General features: G+C 45.6%; 2 protein-coding genes across 3 annotated transcripts in view; one reads left to right on the top strand and one right to left on the bottom strand.

The window, feature by feature from the left end:
- Positions 1-8,051, top strand: part of ACO1 (aconitase 1) — a 54,711-nt gene extending 46,660 nt beyond the window's left edge. Inside the window, exons 17-21 of the mRNA XM_063129199.1 lie at positions 1,091-1,233; positions 3,586-3,733; positions 5,854-5,976; positions 6,657-6,842; positions 7,288-8,051. Of these exons, the coding sequence (XP_062985269.1) occupies positions 1,091-1,233; positions 3,586-3,733; positions 5,854-5,976; positions 6,657-6,842; positions 7,288-7,401 (714 nt within the window). The 3' untranslated portion in view covers positions 7,402-8,051. The remainder of the gene's footprint in view (positions 1-1,090; positions 1,234-3,585; positions 3,734-5,853; positions 5,977-6,656; positions 6,843-7,287) is intronic.
- Positions 8,052-9,911: 1,860 nt separating this feature from the next.
- RIGI (RNA sensor RIG-I) overlaps positions 9,912-16,158 on the bottom strand; it is a 67,901-nt gene continuing 61,654 nt past the window's right edge. For both annotated transcript variants that reach the window (XM_063129198.1, XM_063129197.1), the window contains 3 exons: positions 14,771-14,922; positions 12,546-12,692; positions 9,912-10,646 (listed from right to left, as the gene is read on the bottom strand). In XM_063129198.1, coding sequence (XP_062985268.1) covers positions 10,347-10,646; positions 12,546-12,692; positions 14,771-14,922 — 599 coding nt within the window. In that variant the 3' untranslated portion in view covers positions 9,912-10,346. The remainder of the gene's footprint in view (positions 10,647-12,545; positions 12,693-14,770; positions 14,923-16,158) is intronic.

The raw sequence follows: 16,158 nt of genomic DNA, 5'->3' as shown, positions 1-16,158 counted from the left end.
TAGCCAAGGTTAGGCATGAAATGTAATTAAGATTGGAAAAATGAGAAGCTACAAGAAACTGGAATTGGCAGATTTGTCCACCTCGCTCTACTTTGGGATTGTGTCGGGGTGTTTCCTCCACCCTATTCCTCAAAATGTAGCCAACTTGGAACTAGCAGGAACTAGGTTTGGGCAGTTGCTAGCCTCAGCATCTCACATCTCCAGATGCTTTCACTGTTATCTTACAAGGTCAGCCCTGGCTGAGCAGAGGTGTTCTTTTGCACGTACGCTTTGTCTGCCGGAGAGGCGCCTCTTTATCAATTCCTCTCACAACTTCCTTCTCATCTTGGTGCTTGATGGATGCCTTCACACACCCCTTACAGTCCCGGCCTCATGCTGGAAACAAAACCACACACACACTCATTCTCACATGCCTAAGCAATGGAGTACTTCTAACTGGAGAGACAGAAAGACAGAGTCACAGATATACTGCGAGAGCCAGTGTGGTGTAGTGGCTAAGTTATTGGACTGGGAGTTGGGAGATGCGGGTTCTAGTCCTCACTCGGCCATGGAAACCTACTGGGTGACTTTGGGCCAGTCACAGCCTCTCCGCCCAGCCTACCTCACAGGGTTGTTGTTGTGAGGATAAAAAATGGAGAGGAGGAGGATTATGTACGCTGCCTTGGGTTCCTTGGAGGAAAAAAGGCGGGACATAAATGTAATAAATAAATAAATATACTAGCATTGCTTCATCACAATGGGGCCCACACACTCCCCCTGCTTGGGTGTATGCTGTACCCAGCTTGCAGACGCACGAATAGGTTTATACCAGGGTGTTCAACCTCTTTCAACCCAAGGGCCAAATTCCATAAATACGTATTTTGTACAAATCTCTTTCTGAAAAATATTATGGGCAGGAAAAAAAGCAAGTGATCCCACCTAGTTAGACTTCCCGGATTTGATTAAGGCTGTCCAGGCATTTGTTTTGTTTCTCTGTAATGTGGGTGAAGGCAGCATTTGCACCTTGGTCTCTCCATACGCCTTCTGGCTCTCCTCCATTTGCACCACGGATGCTTTCCAAACGATGCTCATGTGTGTGGTGTTCTTTCAGACTTTGGAGCTTCAGCCCCCTAAATCCATAGTTGATGCCTACGTCCTGCTCAATTTTGCCGATTCAGTGACCACTGACCATATATCTCCGGCTGGGAATATAGCAAGAAACAGCCCAGCTGCCCGTTACTTAACCAGCAGAGGGTGAGTCAAAAAGTATGTGGGAAGGAGGGGGGAATCTTTTTGGATGTTGATTTTGCCCTCTCCCATCCAGTTTGCTATATTTTACATACAATATTTATTTTATTTTATTTATTTATTTAAGGATTTTTATGCCGCCATTCAGCCAAAAAAGGCTCTCATGGCAGCTTACAAAAGTATTTCTTACAGTCCCTGCCCACAGGCTTACAATCTAAAAGACATGACACAAAAGGAAAAGGGATTGGGAGGGAGGAGGAGGGGGGGGAAAGGAAAGCAAATTCAGGCACTACAATCTTAGTTGCAAAGTTCAGCAGTTACAGTTGACAGCAGGAGGGAGGGGGCTCTCAGCTGGAGCTGGACCCAGGCACGGTGGAGAGGTGCCTGGCTGCTGCTTCCTCCCTCCCTCATATAATGGGGGATACTTGGCTCAGCAATACTACAAACAAAAAAGATCTTGGAATTGTTGTAGATCGCAAGCTTAATATGAGCCAATAGTGCGATATGGCTGCAAGAAAGGCAAATGCTATTTTGGGCTGCATTAAGAGAAGTATGGCTTCCAAATCACGTGAGGTACTGGTTCCTCTCTATTCGGCCCTGGTTAGGCCTCATCTAGAGTATTGTCTCCAGTTCTGGGCTCTACAATTCAAGAAGGATGCAGTCAAGCTGGAGCGTCTTCAGAGGAGGGCAACTAGGATGATCAGGGGTCTAGAAACAAAGCCTTATGAAGAAAGACTGAAAGAACTGGGCATGTTTAGCCTGGAGAAGAGAAGATTGAGGGGAGACATGATAGCACTCTTCAAATACTTCAAAGGTTGTCACACGGAAGAGGGCCAGGATCTCTTCTCGATCCTCCCAGAGTGCAGGACACGGAATAACGGGCTCAAGTTAAAGGAAGCCAGATTCCGGCTGGACATCAGGAAAAACTTCCTGACTGTTAGAGCAGTGCGACAATGGAATCAGTTACCTAGGGAGGTTGTGGGCTCTCGCACACTAGAGGCATTCAAGAGGCAGCTGGACAAGCACCTGTCGGGGATGCTTTAGGGTGGATTCCTGCATTGAGTAGGGGGTTGGACTAGATGGCCTTGTAGGACCCTTCCAACTCTGCTATTCTATGATTCTATGACTTAGGGCCCATATAGCACTACCACATTGTGTATCTTGGTCTGGATCCAGTTTTAGGCATGTTCAAGTGGGTTGTCAAAAGGGGACTTCGAATCATAGAATTGTTGAGTTGGAAGGGACCACAAGGATCATCTAGTCCAACCCTCTGCAATGGGCAGGAAAGCCAATTAAACCACCCATGAGAGGTGGCTGTCCAGTCTCTTGTTGAAAACCTCCAGAGGTGGAGCACCCACAACCTCCGTAGGTAGTTTGACTTCCCCATCCCCTCCTCACTTGCAGTCCCTCCAGCCCCCTGAAAATGTTGCATAGAGGGTCAGGGGACCCTGCTAAATGGGGCGAGCTGTGGTGTAGGTAGAGACACCTTCTGGGAGCAGAGCCCTTTCATCCACAGAAGGCAGATCCTGCATCCAACCCATCATCAAAATACTCTCCTCTGCAAATACACACACTGATCACAGTGTGATTTTCAGCTGCATCAACAAAATGAAAGAATGGGAGGGTGAGCAACAGGAAGGGGAATCACCCTGTTGGCCTAATCTACACCAAACAGGATATTGCACTATGAAAGTGCTATATAAGAGGCAGGAGCCACACAACTGCTTTATAGCCATATTGAAGTGGCCATATGCCGTATTCATATCACTTTCATAGTGCTAGATCCTGCTTGGTTTGGCTCCTGCCTTTTATATACTGCTTTCATAGTGCAGTATCTTGCTTGGTGTAGATTAGGCCGTTATCTCCCATCACAGATTGGAGATAATAAAGGGATTCCAGCTCAGTGTGCACTGCTCATCCCTCACCTGCCCTATGCAAAGGCAGCTGCTCACTCAGCCAGGGCTTTCGGGCATCGCTGAATGGGGAATGTGAAGGGACAGGCAAGGCCATTGGTACACTGAGCTGGCACTCTCAGGGCTCAGCCAGGCCATGATAGCCCCAGCTGAGTGCCCTCTGCTCCTCCCTCACCCTCCTTGCATGGGGAAAGCAAAGGACAACTGAAGCCAGCTCATTGGCCTTTGGCCAAAGACCCAATGACGTCGGGAGGCAGGGGCCCTGCCTGCTGACATCATCCAGCTCATTAGGAGGGGGGACGATACACACCCCTAACCCATAGGTCCCCAATATGTGCTGACTCACCTGAATGACAGCTCTGTTCTTTTTCAGTTAAGGCAAAAGCCTTTTAGTTTTTAAAACTGAGAGTTGCCTCTTCTCTCCTTTTTCTTTTTGTCTCGGTAGCCTGACTCCTCGAGAGTTCAACTCATATGGCTCACGCCGGGGCAATGATGCTGTCATGGCGAGAGGAACATTTGCAAACATTCGCCTGTTGAACAAGTTCCTCAAGAAGCAGGCCCCACAAACCATCCACTTCCCATCCGACGAAACCGTGAGTGTTCGTCCCGTCTGCATTGGGCTTAGGTCTTTGGGCAGCGAAATGGTCTCCTTTCAGGCAGGGCTTCAAGGTATGCTTCTTCAGATGGGCTAGAGGGACATATATTGGCTTGCAAGAGCTATTAGGGCTGTCGCTATTTAGGTGCGAATAGTTGTCAATCGGCTTTAATAGCTGTTGCAGGCAGCTATGGCTTTTATTTTGGAGGAATCTGTCCCCCAAGTTTCTGCCTTGCAGCAGTTGGAAAAGGACAGTTTTCCCTTTCCCAGCTTCCCCTCACCTGGACTCCCGACACCATCATCCTTGGGCAGCATGGCTGGGGGGCGATGGGAGTTGTAATAGAACACATTCAGAGGGAGCGCCAGATTGGGAAAGTCTTCCACGCATATTGAATTCTTAGCCAAACAGAGGAATTGGAATTTCGCTTCCTTTTCTCCAGAGTTTTAAAACCAGGATGGAAAACTTGTTGGACTCCCATCAGCCAGCATGGACAATGGTCAGGGATGATGGGAGTTGTAGGCCAGCAACATCTGGAGGGCCATGGGTTCCCCACCCCTACTCTTCATGGTTCCGTGGCTTGGCCTGCACTGTTGTGGGATTGTGCAGAGAGCATATCTTGAGAATTGTAGCTAGTTGAGCCTGGACTGGGTGCTGCTTGTGGGTCAACAGCTGGTCAGCCAGTGTGCAAACAGAATGCTGGACTAGATGGACGCTTGGTCTGATCCAGCGTGGCTCTTCTTATGTTCACATGGTAGAGCAGAATCTGAGGAGTCTTTTTCCAGCCAGTATATTTGCAGCACATAGTAACGCTAGCATGTTAACTGCTAAACATCATCAAAACTCAGAAAATAGCTGTGCCAGGAGCTACGCATGGTGCAAAGAGTCACACTTCACATTTTTTGAGTGTAGAAGGTTCTCCTGCATCAGTATAAACCCACTACCAAAAGCCTCAAAGAGCATTCCATACATCGGTCTTGATTTACGTATTAGAGCTGGATACTAGGAGGATTTTGTATAATGAAAAATAAGGCAGTGGGGTGGCCAGTGACACTGATTAGGCCGAGCTGCACGTTACATTAGGAGTAATGTAAGAATGAAAGGGGAAACGCCTGGCCAATAATTCCTCTTCTGGGATCATGACACGGCTGGAGCTCTCTGGGACCACAGTGAGAAGGCTGAGGGTTAATGCGTATTTCAAGCAGATGAGAACTAACCTCCTGGCATGCTCACCCCTGACATTGTCAACACATTGATCGGGTTATGCTTCCATTTGCACATGGTTCCCAATTGGAGGCCTGTGTGCATACGCCTCTATGCTCATGTGTAGTCAGACATTTGTGGTCAATGTGTGGATGTTGGGGTTGGAGCCAGTAGGAAAAGGGGGTCCTTTCACTCTGAGGACTGACCCCTACGAAGGACGTTTGTTTGTTTGCCATTTGTGATACTACTTAAGCCTAGTAGGGAATTTGTTTTAACTGGGCAAACAAGTTTATGGACGCTATGCAAAGGAGAGTTCCTACACAATCGTTGTGTTGTGTGTTGTGTGGAGGGCTCCATGGAGTTTCCTGTTGCGTTGAGTGGACTTATACCACTGGCTACAGAGTTCTCTAGCAAGAGTGGCAAAAGAAGGAAGTGCCGCTCTAGGAGAGCCGCAGGGATTTTTTTTGCAGCAATGGCTGATGGGATACCATCAGGAGGACTGGGGGAAGGAGAGAGGGTGTAGGAACTGTCAAATGTCACGTTGCCTTTTACTCAACTCCAGGGTAGCCCACAGTCACACAACGGTAGAGTTAGAAAATGTTGTGTGATGAGAACCCCCTACAAACTCAACTGTTGAGTGGAGTTTTCCCACTGCATAGAGAAACATGTTGTCTGAACTGACTGTACTTACTAAAAAAATAAAAAAATCTGGTAGGAAAAAAAAAAGACTGAAAAAGTGACAAGAAAACATGGGAGGGTCACAACTGAAAGACGACGTTGTCTGGACCTCCCCATAAAGTTCCATAAACGAGGCAGTGCGATTTCACCATAAGAGACTTGTCTGGAAGCAACTCAGGTTCTCTTTATGTGTTTCATTGCTCTTGCTAACTGTCATCAATTCTACCATCTGCTTACAGCTTGATGTGTTTGATGCTTCTGAGAGGTACCAGCAAGCAGGTCACCCACTCATCGTGCTGGCTGGTAAAGAATATGGCTCAGGGAGTTCCCGGGACTGGGCTGCCAAGGGCCCATTTCTGCTGGTGAGTGCAGGGGGGGGGGTTTGCTCTTTTTAGCCATGGGGGCTTTTCGGGTGTCCTACTACCAGTTGGCTTTATATTGCAACCAGGTCTTACAGCGGCTGAAGATCACACCCAAGTTAAGCGCGTTTGAATTTCTTTGAAAATGGCAGGCTTCCACTCCACAAATAGTTATTACAGTGTCTTTCTTTGGGATGTATGTGTGTCTCTTGTTTGTGCATTTGTGTGTTGGGGCGGTCATTTTTTGGGTAGAGAGTTCCGTTTAAGCCAAGCTTTGCAACTTTATTTTGAGAAGGAGATTGTAAATGTGTTTGAGGCAAGTTGTGCTTCTTTTTGAACTGATAGGACAGGGGTGCAGAACCTGAGGTCCATGGGTGAAATCCAGCCTGCCTGGGGCTCCTGTCCAGTCCTCGGGGTGCCCCAGGTGCCATGCGTCCCTCTCCTAGCCCCACCCACTTTCCCCCTTACTACCAATTGTTTGCTGGTTTCCCCAGGTTTTGTGCATTTTCCCACTCATTCTAAAAGTTTGAGACGCCCCTCCTAAGGATTAAAAGCTTTAAACTAAAAACTTTAAACCCCCACAACTGGAATGTGGCAACCGAGAATGGAATTTGGCTGAAAGAGGTTATGGTTTTGGCCTAATGCTTATGCAATTGTTAATACTGCATTTTTGTCTTTCTCAGGGCATCAAAGCAGTCCTGGCAGAGAGCTACGAGCGGATCCACCGCAGTAATCTGGTGGGAATGGGAGTGATTCCCCTGCAGTATTTGCCTGGCCAGGATGCTGAGAGTCTAGGGCTGACAGGGCGGGAGCGGTACACAATCATCATTCCTGAGCAGCTCGTGCCCAGAATGAATGTTCAGATCAAAGTAAGAGATTCCACCAGTGTAGTAAAGTGGGGTGGAGTGTTCTTCATGTCAAGGGTCCCATTCCTTGGGTGATGGGAGCATGGAGTTGGCAATGGACTGAGCCTAAGTAAAAGTGGGGAGCATGGTATGGAGGGAGCCCTTCAAAGCCACAGTTTCCCAGTTCAAATGTCACAAGAAACTGTGGTCTGTGAACTCAGGAAAGCTTTTCTGAAGCTGAGCACACAAGGGGTGTGTGGCAAGGAGAGAGGTTGTGGGCACATGACTCATTCCTAGTCTGATCAACTATAGTTTATGTTGGACTGGGGTTGTTATGTTTGCCTAAAGAAACACTTTTAGTCCTCACCATAATCTCTTAAAATAAGTGTTTTGGCTACATAGCCAACTGCCTTTCTTTTGAGAGCAAGAGTGCTTGCTGAAGTTCTAATCCTTTTTGTCTTCTCACCAGCTGGATACAGGGAAGACCTTCCAAGCCATCATGAGGTTTGACACAGACGTGGAGCTCACTTATTTCCATAATGGCGGCATCTTGAACTACATGATTCGCAAAATGGCATCCTAGTACAAAATGTGACTGTGCCAGTGACCGGTTCTTATGAAACCTGCCTTTTTTGTGATGAAAATGCACAGTAATCAAGAGAATTGCACGCTGATGATGGAAAACTATACATATAGTGTCTAAATCCTAAAGTGAATTAAGTGTGTGGGGGTTGTATTACTCAAGTGTATGTTTATGCTATTAGAATGCAAGTCTAGGCACCTTACCCATCAAAGAACCTGGTTGTGTGTCTGTTTTTAACTCATCCTGCCCACAGTACCTTATTTCGTCATTCTATTTTTGTGGGTAGATGAAACGGGAAATTTTGGTTAATGCAACGCTGCAGTATGTGCAGTCCAGGCATCATGTGACCCTTTTCAAGACTTTTTTTACAGCAACTGACATTACCGGGTTTTCCTACATGTCTGAGAAATTAATACGCAAGTGCTATTGCCTCCTCCATATTAAAACAGTTAATCAGAATCCTTCCTTGAACAACTAATACTGCTGAAATGATTAAATGGCTTAGCTCTTCTCTCTTAGAGGGTGAATGTTCTCTCTTGTGCTCTATCCTTGTTTTTCATTGCCTTCATTGTGGGGAAAGAAGTCACTGGGGGTGGGGAAGCTTAAAGACCATTTATAATAAAAATTAATCTATTTTCAAAAAAGAAAAATGGCTTGGCTTTTTTTTTAAGACTGAATTGTGAATTTTATTGGTGTATATGCAGGTCTCTTAGAGGAGCCACCCAACGCTCCCAGGGAAGGCACCTTAAGCCATGGTGCAAAATTCTCTCTGTCTGCAGAGATGGCGATCCTCCACCGGAAACTTCTCTGGTGTCTGCTGCCATCAATGTGCAGAAAAGGTATCTGGTTGGAGAGGGGAGGCTTTCCCCCAGGGCATCCGTAAATCAGGCCCAGAACTATGCCAGCCCTGGAGATAACTAGTAAATTTTCTCCCTTTGGAGTCTAGGGGAGCAAGGGAGCGACCACCAGCCCTCCCTGGCCACAGCTACCAGGCTTTGAGTGTGGCAAAGTAACCACCACAGATTCTATCTCCTCCTTCCCCAAATTGCTCTGCCCAAATATTAAAGCAGCTCTTCTGTGGCATAAAAATGAAATGGAACTGGGGTTCCCACCACAGGTTCTCTCTTCCAACTGTATGCCCATGAAATTGTCTATCCCTGTATGTCAGCTGTGTGGGATAAAACACAGACAAAACGAGCAATTAGGAGTTGTGCATCCCTTTTGCCTAAGAACGATGTCGGACACTACCCAGGCAACAAGCTGCACAAGTATTATTATGCCTCCCACTGTCCTGCTTCTCAACAATGTTGCTGATTAATGCTGAGCAGCCCAGGGCTAGAAAGAGAAGATGAGGTGCATTTTCTAGGCAGGATAAAGTTGGAGGGTCCAGAACAAAAGTGGGACAATGTAGTGACAAGGTAGATAGAAAGATGAGACATTTACAGGATTGCAGAGGTATGCAGGAAGATGTGCTAGATTACAGCCACCACTAAAGCAGATTATAGGCTAGATGAAATTATTGAATGGTAGAAAAAGACTAAGGCCTTAGCTAGACCTAAGGTTTATCCTGGGATCGTCCCTGCCTGCTCCCGGGATATCCTGTGTGTCATTTACATGAACAGGGATGACCCCGGGACAATCCCGGGATAAACTTTAGGTCTAGCTAAGGCCTAAATCAATGTTCCTCAATCTGGTGCCCTCCAGATGTTTTGGCTACAACTCTCATCAGCCCAAATGAGCATGGTTAATGGACAGTGTTGGGAGTTGTAGTCCAAACTCTGGAATGCACCAAATTAGGGAAACCTGGACTAAATGATGAAAATCCAGTAACCCAAATTAATGCTGATTTTTTTCCACCAAATATACCACCAATCTGCAATTGCTTCCGTTCACATGATCTTAAACCATGATAGTTTGTTAAGCAACCTGTACGTATTGGTTGCGTTTCGGGGAGGGTCTGCATAATTACCCTCAGAAGCACAGCTTGCCATGTCGTTCGACGCCAGCCCAGGTGGCTTGTTGCGGCAATTAACAAACAACCCAGAACCCACGGGCTTATTTCCCCAGCCACAATTGTGTGAACCAGGCCAGCTTATGGTATGAATTTTAGCAATTGCCACCATGTCATATTGGACAGCTTAATCAAAATGGCCAAGAGTACTAAAACTGACCCTAACTCTCTACCGTGAAGAAAACATACCGGCAACCCAGCATTCCCAGAACAATACTGAAGTTGTGCCACAGTGACAGGTGGAAGTTGCTTCATTCTTTCCCCATATTTCTTTTATTTGATAACTCACATCAGCTGGCATAGCAGCTTGAGTACTGAATTCTTATTCAACTATAACTGTTATAGGTGATCATGGGCAAGCCAGTATCTTTCAACCTAACTTCCCTTATAGGTTTGATAAAAGAATATCCCTATTTGCATCACACTGAGCTTCTTCATACAGATATATTAACAAAGCTCTTTCTTCCTGCCTCTCACAAACAACTGATGAAGCTTCAGCTTTCAAGTAAACATTTAATGTCAAACCACACAGTCAAAGGATGCCCTCCAGAGCAATAACAATCTCAAACCCAACTGCAGAAGTCAAAGCTATAGACAGTTTAATAATGACATCAATTTTATTGGTGTCAAGTACTGTAAGATTGTCAAGCTCCCAAGTGGGTATTCATTTTTAAAATAAAGGCTTTCAGAATGGAATTTCATGAAGCTGTACTGACTAATATGCAGCTAACACTACTAAAAGTTAAATGGATGTCAATGCTATTTTATACTGGATTTGCAATCACTGAAATCCAGAATTTAATACTCCCCAAGTGGAAAAAGTGCATAATGTTTTAGCCTTTTTCTATGTAAGCCAGCAAGTGACTTTTAAAATAGCAGGATCGGTTTGTACATTCAGGACTCAGTTAAACAGCAGATCAGACAGTTCTGCATTTCAATCAGACATTTCTTCAATATCAAATTCTTTCATGGCAAAATTAGCATCTTTCCATTTCCGGAAATATGACCTCCTCCCTGTGGCAACATCCTCCACTGAAAAGCTATCGATTTTGATGATGGGCAAGTCCTCAAATGCCTTGTACTTCACCGTGATTCCCCAGTCATGATGGCATTTGTCAGCATTGCAGTACACCTTGCATCTTTTCTCAAAATTGCCGTAGTGGATTGGTTTGTTGTGAGGCTCTGTTCTATACCGTTTCCTGAAATTCTCATCTACGACAGTATGGTGGGATCCCTAGATCAAACACAGCAGAGTTAAACCCACATTCTTCATATTTAGGCCTGGTTCACACATACAAGTTTGTCAAGTGATACTTTGAATGTGGAAATAAGTTAAGAGTTCTAAAACTACACAGGACTTTCATAACCGCTCAAATCTTGAGTCTCTCAAGAGTCAGTTCACACATTCTGTGGCCAATTCATGCATGAGGTAACCAACCCTACCCTTTCCCAGTTCCCACATTCACTTACGACACGGTAAAGTCCATTTCACCTTATGTGGAAAGTAAGCATTTGCCTCCACATAGTGAAAGATGGCATTTACCACACATAGTGGCTTTTCTGGGAAATTTCTAAGATAATTTGATTCAGGGAATTTTAAGTTTGCATCAAAAATAATTTGGATGTCCTAGAGCTGAAGTGCACAACCATACTGGGGTGGTCGCTAATGAATCTCACCCAACCAGCCCTCAGCAGGCTGCATGTTGTCAGGTGGACATGGCCACACCCACTTGACATAATTTGATCCTTGGCAGAAGCATCAGGTGGATCCTCCACCTGGCAATAGGTATGTTCATGGTTTGAAAATCGCCCTATTTGCGCTCGATGGATTTCCACCAGCTGCTGGACTTGGCTTGCGTTCGGTTTTCTCCAAACTCTGAGGACTTTTTGCAGGGTGGGGAATGGTCGGGGTGCAATTTGCGCAAATGCAGATTTGCAGCTGTAATTTGTTTAAATTGAAAAATACAGAAAACCCACTAAGGTCATAGCTAGACAGGGTTTTATCCCGGGGTGATCCCCGGGATCATCCCTGTGCATCCACACGATGCACAGGAGATCCCAGGATCAGGGAGGGATCATCCCTCCCTTGCCCCGGGATATAGCCCTCCCCTTTGGTCCCAGTTTTTCCACTGTCCCGGGCTGAACCCGAGACCGGTTGCCACGGGTTGACCCAGCTCCGTGCGATGCCTCACAAGGAGCTGGGAGCTGCGCCCATCCGGGGTAGGAGAAAGTAACTTAAATTTAAAAAAGGACTTACCTTTTGCGCACAAGCGTTCGTACGCTGCTGGCCCTTTAATCTAAAAAAAAATGGCGGGCGCAACGCCTCTCCTTCTGAGGGCTTCACACATTGTGTGTAAACAGAGGAAGGATCTCGCATTAAACACAACACGAGATCTTCCTTTCTCAGTAGCAGGATAACAGGTAGGTCTAGCTAAGGCCTATGTGGCCTAACTCACTGCAGATCAAGTCAGGGTAGTTAACAGGAAACTAATCAAAGTTTGGGGGGGAGGAGCCAACTAAAGCTCCTCCAGCTCCACCCCCAAAAGGATTCCTCCAACATCCCTAGCTGGGGACCAGGCTTTCCTGCACACAGGTTTTCCCAGTCAATGAAGCAAAGCCAGGTGCAATCCCTCAGCACCTTGGCAGCTTAACCTACCCTGTGCTTTCCCCCATTGGGATGCAGGGCAGGCAAAGCCAAGCTGGCCCAATCCCCTTTGCTCCTCCAGTTCTCCATCTGATGATAAATTCACAGAAGCATCCCAGAGGTAAGATTTCTCTCACTGCTTGATAAGGCAATATAGACGAGCTATGAGTCATATACCCGCTGTGACAACTTCGTCTCTTGTTAGAACGGGCATCTGTGTTTACCCCTATGGGCAGAAAGATTCTGAATCTCCACCGATAAACTCTGCTTTTGAACAAGATGGTCCTCAATGGATCCAGGCTATAGGCTGCATAATTTATCAGGAGCACAAAATTTTACCAGCGCTGCTGTAGAATTTAGAGCAGAAACATCACTACTAATTCCCACCACCAACCCTCAAATATAAATGACCTGTTGGTCAAGGAGGAGTGTGCCCCACACCAAAACAAAGCACAGTGTAACTGTCAAAATGCTCCACTATAACTTTACCTCGATCACTCTGATGTGCTCTGTGTCGCAAGCATACGTTTTGCATTTCACACACAACAATCTTCTATTACCCTTCAGGGGCTTTGGCTGGGGTTCTTTTTTCTTAGAATCTTGCATCTTCTTTTGTATCTTTTGGAAGTCATTTATCTAAGGGGGGGAAGTAATCAGAGTAAGAGGCAAAAGACACCAAAAGAATATCTGAAAAGCAAGCTCCTCCCATCTAAACCTGCCCTTAGGTTAACATCATCTTTGGAGGCTCTGTTATACGTACCACCAAAGGAGGTTAGGTTGGTGGGAGCGCAAAACAAAACATTGATACTTACTGAGAATGTTTCTTCTGGATTGCTGTGTGAAAGGCATCCTTAGAATGAGTTAACTCCCTCTATCAGCCAGGAAAAGCAGAGACCATGTGACAGAGTTTTGGGTAGTGTGCCAGTCCTAGACTCCGCCATGCCAGTTCTGTGTGTCGACACAGCTCAGTAATAGAGATTAGGAAAATACATTCCCAGTAGAAATGGAAAACATTAAGGATCACAGAAAGAAAGGAACTTTCCAGGGAGACAGATACATAATGTAAATGAAAATTAGATCAAGAGGTGAAGGGCCTGACCCAGAAGATGCAGAGGAAGGTGATCATGGTGGGTAACACAAGACTCAGGGATGATGATGATGATTGGGATGCCTTCTGCACACCAGTCCAGAAGGAACCTTCTTGGTAAGTACCAAGGTTGCATTATTCAGGCTGATGCAGGAGAAAGAGAACTGCCCCACCCTCTTTTGTCAGCAAGACCTCCCTTCAAGCACATGCCCCCAACAAAGAACATAGCACTAGGGTGGCAATACAATAAGCCGGACTTGCCCCACTCTAGGAAAACACTAAAATAGAGGGGAAGAAGTGTGATGTCATGTGATTACCGTGCTGCAAAACAGGCATGTTGAGAGCACAATAAAACACTGGTGTGATGGAGCCCTTTCTGTCCTCTTTCCTCCCAAGTCCTAACACTCCACGAGAAAGGAATAAGTTCCAGGGCAAGCACAATTGGGGAACAAAGATAAGCAGAGAGACACTGCAGCTCTGTTTCTCACAATCTCACTCTCACATTCTCTCTTCCGAACGCTCCATGAACTAGCAATGGAATGAGTTCCAGGGCAAGGTCAAATGGGATATATCATTTGCAATCCCTCCCCCTAAGCACTGTGATTGGAGGGGGGCAGGGAGGAGAGTGTGGCTATTGGTTTGCCACAGATGTCAATCTCAAAACTACCCCCCCTTCACCCCTCAGTGTCTTCCTAATATGGACGTGTGTTCAGTTAGCTGTCCATCAACATGAAATGTACCCTCACGTCACTACGGATCCATTCAGGGCTCCAAACAATCTTCTAATTGCACTGTGGGTTTCTGACGGTTTCAAAACCGTCCCCTAACCGCACCGCGATTTTGGAGGTCCTTCAGAGGCCCATGGAACCCCTGGATTTTGGGTTCGGAGTGCACACCCCTAGTAAGCAGTATAATAAGAACAGTTGAAAAAACGTCAAGTTGCAGGAAATTGTAGCAGTTAGGAGACAAGCTCTATTCTGGGTGAAAAGCAGGTACAAACTGGCAGGGAGAAGTCTAGGACTGGTAGACAACATAAAACTCTGTCGCATGGTCTCTGCTTTTCCTGGGCAGTAGAGTTAATCCATTGTAGGACTGCCTTCCTCACACCAACCTGGACAACAGGACCTTTTCTGTGGCAGCACCCTCTTACAGAATTCCGTAACAAAGGAGGCAAACCCAAACCCAACCTTGATTCTTATTCCACTTGCCTTTTAATTGTTTCAATATATAATTGAAGTTTTAAATTCTGCTCCTTTTGATTTTAAGTTTTCCATTTTCCATTTTTGTTTGGTGATATTTTGTTCTGTTACGTAAACTACTTTGGGAAGCCTTCTTAAGGCTGAAAAGTGCTATAAGTAATCCAAACTAAACTAACTTCTCAGGAGTCGTGATACTTCTGAGTGTTGGTTTTAATGGCCTAAACCCAGATCAACACAGGGAATGCTCTGAAGACATGAAAGCTTGGGCTGGAATGAGTAAACAGAAAGTCAGGGGCAAACAGCATCTTACAGCCTGCCCTTGAACATGCTGCTGCTCACCTCTTTCACAAAAGGGCTCCAGTTTTCAGCTACAGAATTCAGCTTCATAGACCAAATGGAATAAAGACAGAGACATAAATGGGAGTCACCTTCTGTGCAAATGTTTCCTCCTTCAAATTCTGCACAATCACAATGGCTTCGTTCATCATCTTCTCCTTAATCATGTTACTTTTCTCATTCTCCTCCTGTTCTTTTTTGCTAGTCACAAGGATGCACTTGCTGTCTTTTGCCCTTCCGCGACCTGGAGGTGGCACATAACAGGTTTAAGGCCATAAAGCTAAGACAGATAACAACCAGCACTCACTTCTGGCTCTCATTCACATGTGGAGCAGGAATACAATGAAGAGCAACGCAGAAAAGTGAGCATGACCTTTGAGCAAAGCAAATGACACTTATTAAACCCTACATTTCTGCCCCCATCTTATTCCTATTTCTAATTGGACACAATTCTCTCTTTCATTCTCTCTATCCCTCTCTCACACACTACTTACAAGACTCTGTATTGCATTTTAATATATTGCTTTAATCAATTTCAGTTGGTTCTGTAAACCAGCTTGAGTACCATTTTTTGACAGAAAGGTGGACTAGAAATGAAATAAATAAAATGTATGTGTCGTATGCACGTGTGTATAATACAGTGATGACAAAATTAAAAATAACTATCGGACCTTTAACAGTGCAATTCTTTGGTCCCTAGAAAGGTGTCCCAGGAGTGATGGGCTTTAGCTAGACCTAAGGTTTATCCCAGGATGGTCCCGGGGTCATCCCTATTCATGTAAATGACACACAGGATATCCTGGCAGCAGGCAGGGACGATCCCGGGATAAACCTTAGGTCTAGCTAAGGCCATAGGATACTACAGACCTCCCGCTCCATGGATGGAGGGAATTCTGCCTGCGGAGATCCTCTCTGGACAATGGCAGAGCTTTGTATCACAGTGTCTGCTCCATTAGCAGTGTTTTACCATCAGTATGGGCAAAGAGGCAGGAGGCTTTGAATTCCCCAGACATTCCCCCAGCATAGGGGCAGAGAGACTACAGCCTGTAGCTAGCTCAATTTTATTTCCCAAATAAATAAAGGCAAAAAGGTGAGGAAACAGCTAAGAACCTTCCCCACTCTTAACCTTGGCTGGCATAAGTCTGTCAGGATTCAGGAAGTAGTGGTTCTCCTGCCACAGATGCTCTCTTCCCCAGTCACATACCATTGTTCTGTCTATTTCAACTTATGGCAAAAACTGACAAACGCAACTTTTTAGAGAAGTCACTTGAGAGACAGAAATGGTAGGCTACTATCCAGTAACTCCACACTCCCATCCAGTTGTCTCCAACATACATGGGACCAGTAGAAATCGAGTCCAAAATATAAAGTTTGCAAGGTTACTCAATGTGGTCCTTTGTAAAGTGATCATGCATTTACATAAGAAACTTGCTTGTTTCATCTTCCCTACTCCATGTCTTCATGCTGCATCATGTCTATT

This window comes from Elgaria multicarinata, chromosome 6, assembly GCF_023053635.1.
Source record: "Elgaria multicarinata webbii isolate HBS135686 ecotype San Diego chromosome 6, rElgMul1.1.pri, whole genome shotgun sequence".
Classification (NCBI taxonomy): Eukaryota; Metazoa; Chordata; class Lepidosauria; order Squamata; family Anguidae; genus Elgaria; species Elgaria multicarinata.
Note: the sequence above shows the minus strand (reverse complement) of the source record. Positions and strands in the feature narration are given on the sequence as shown.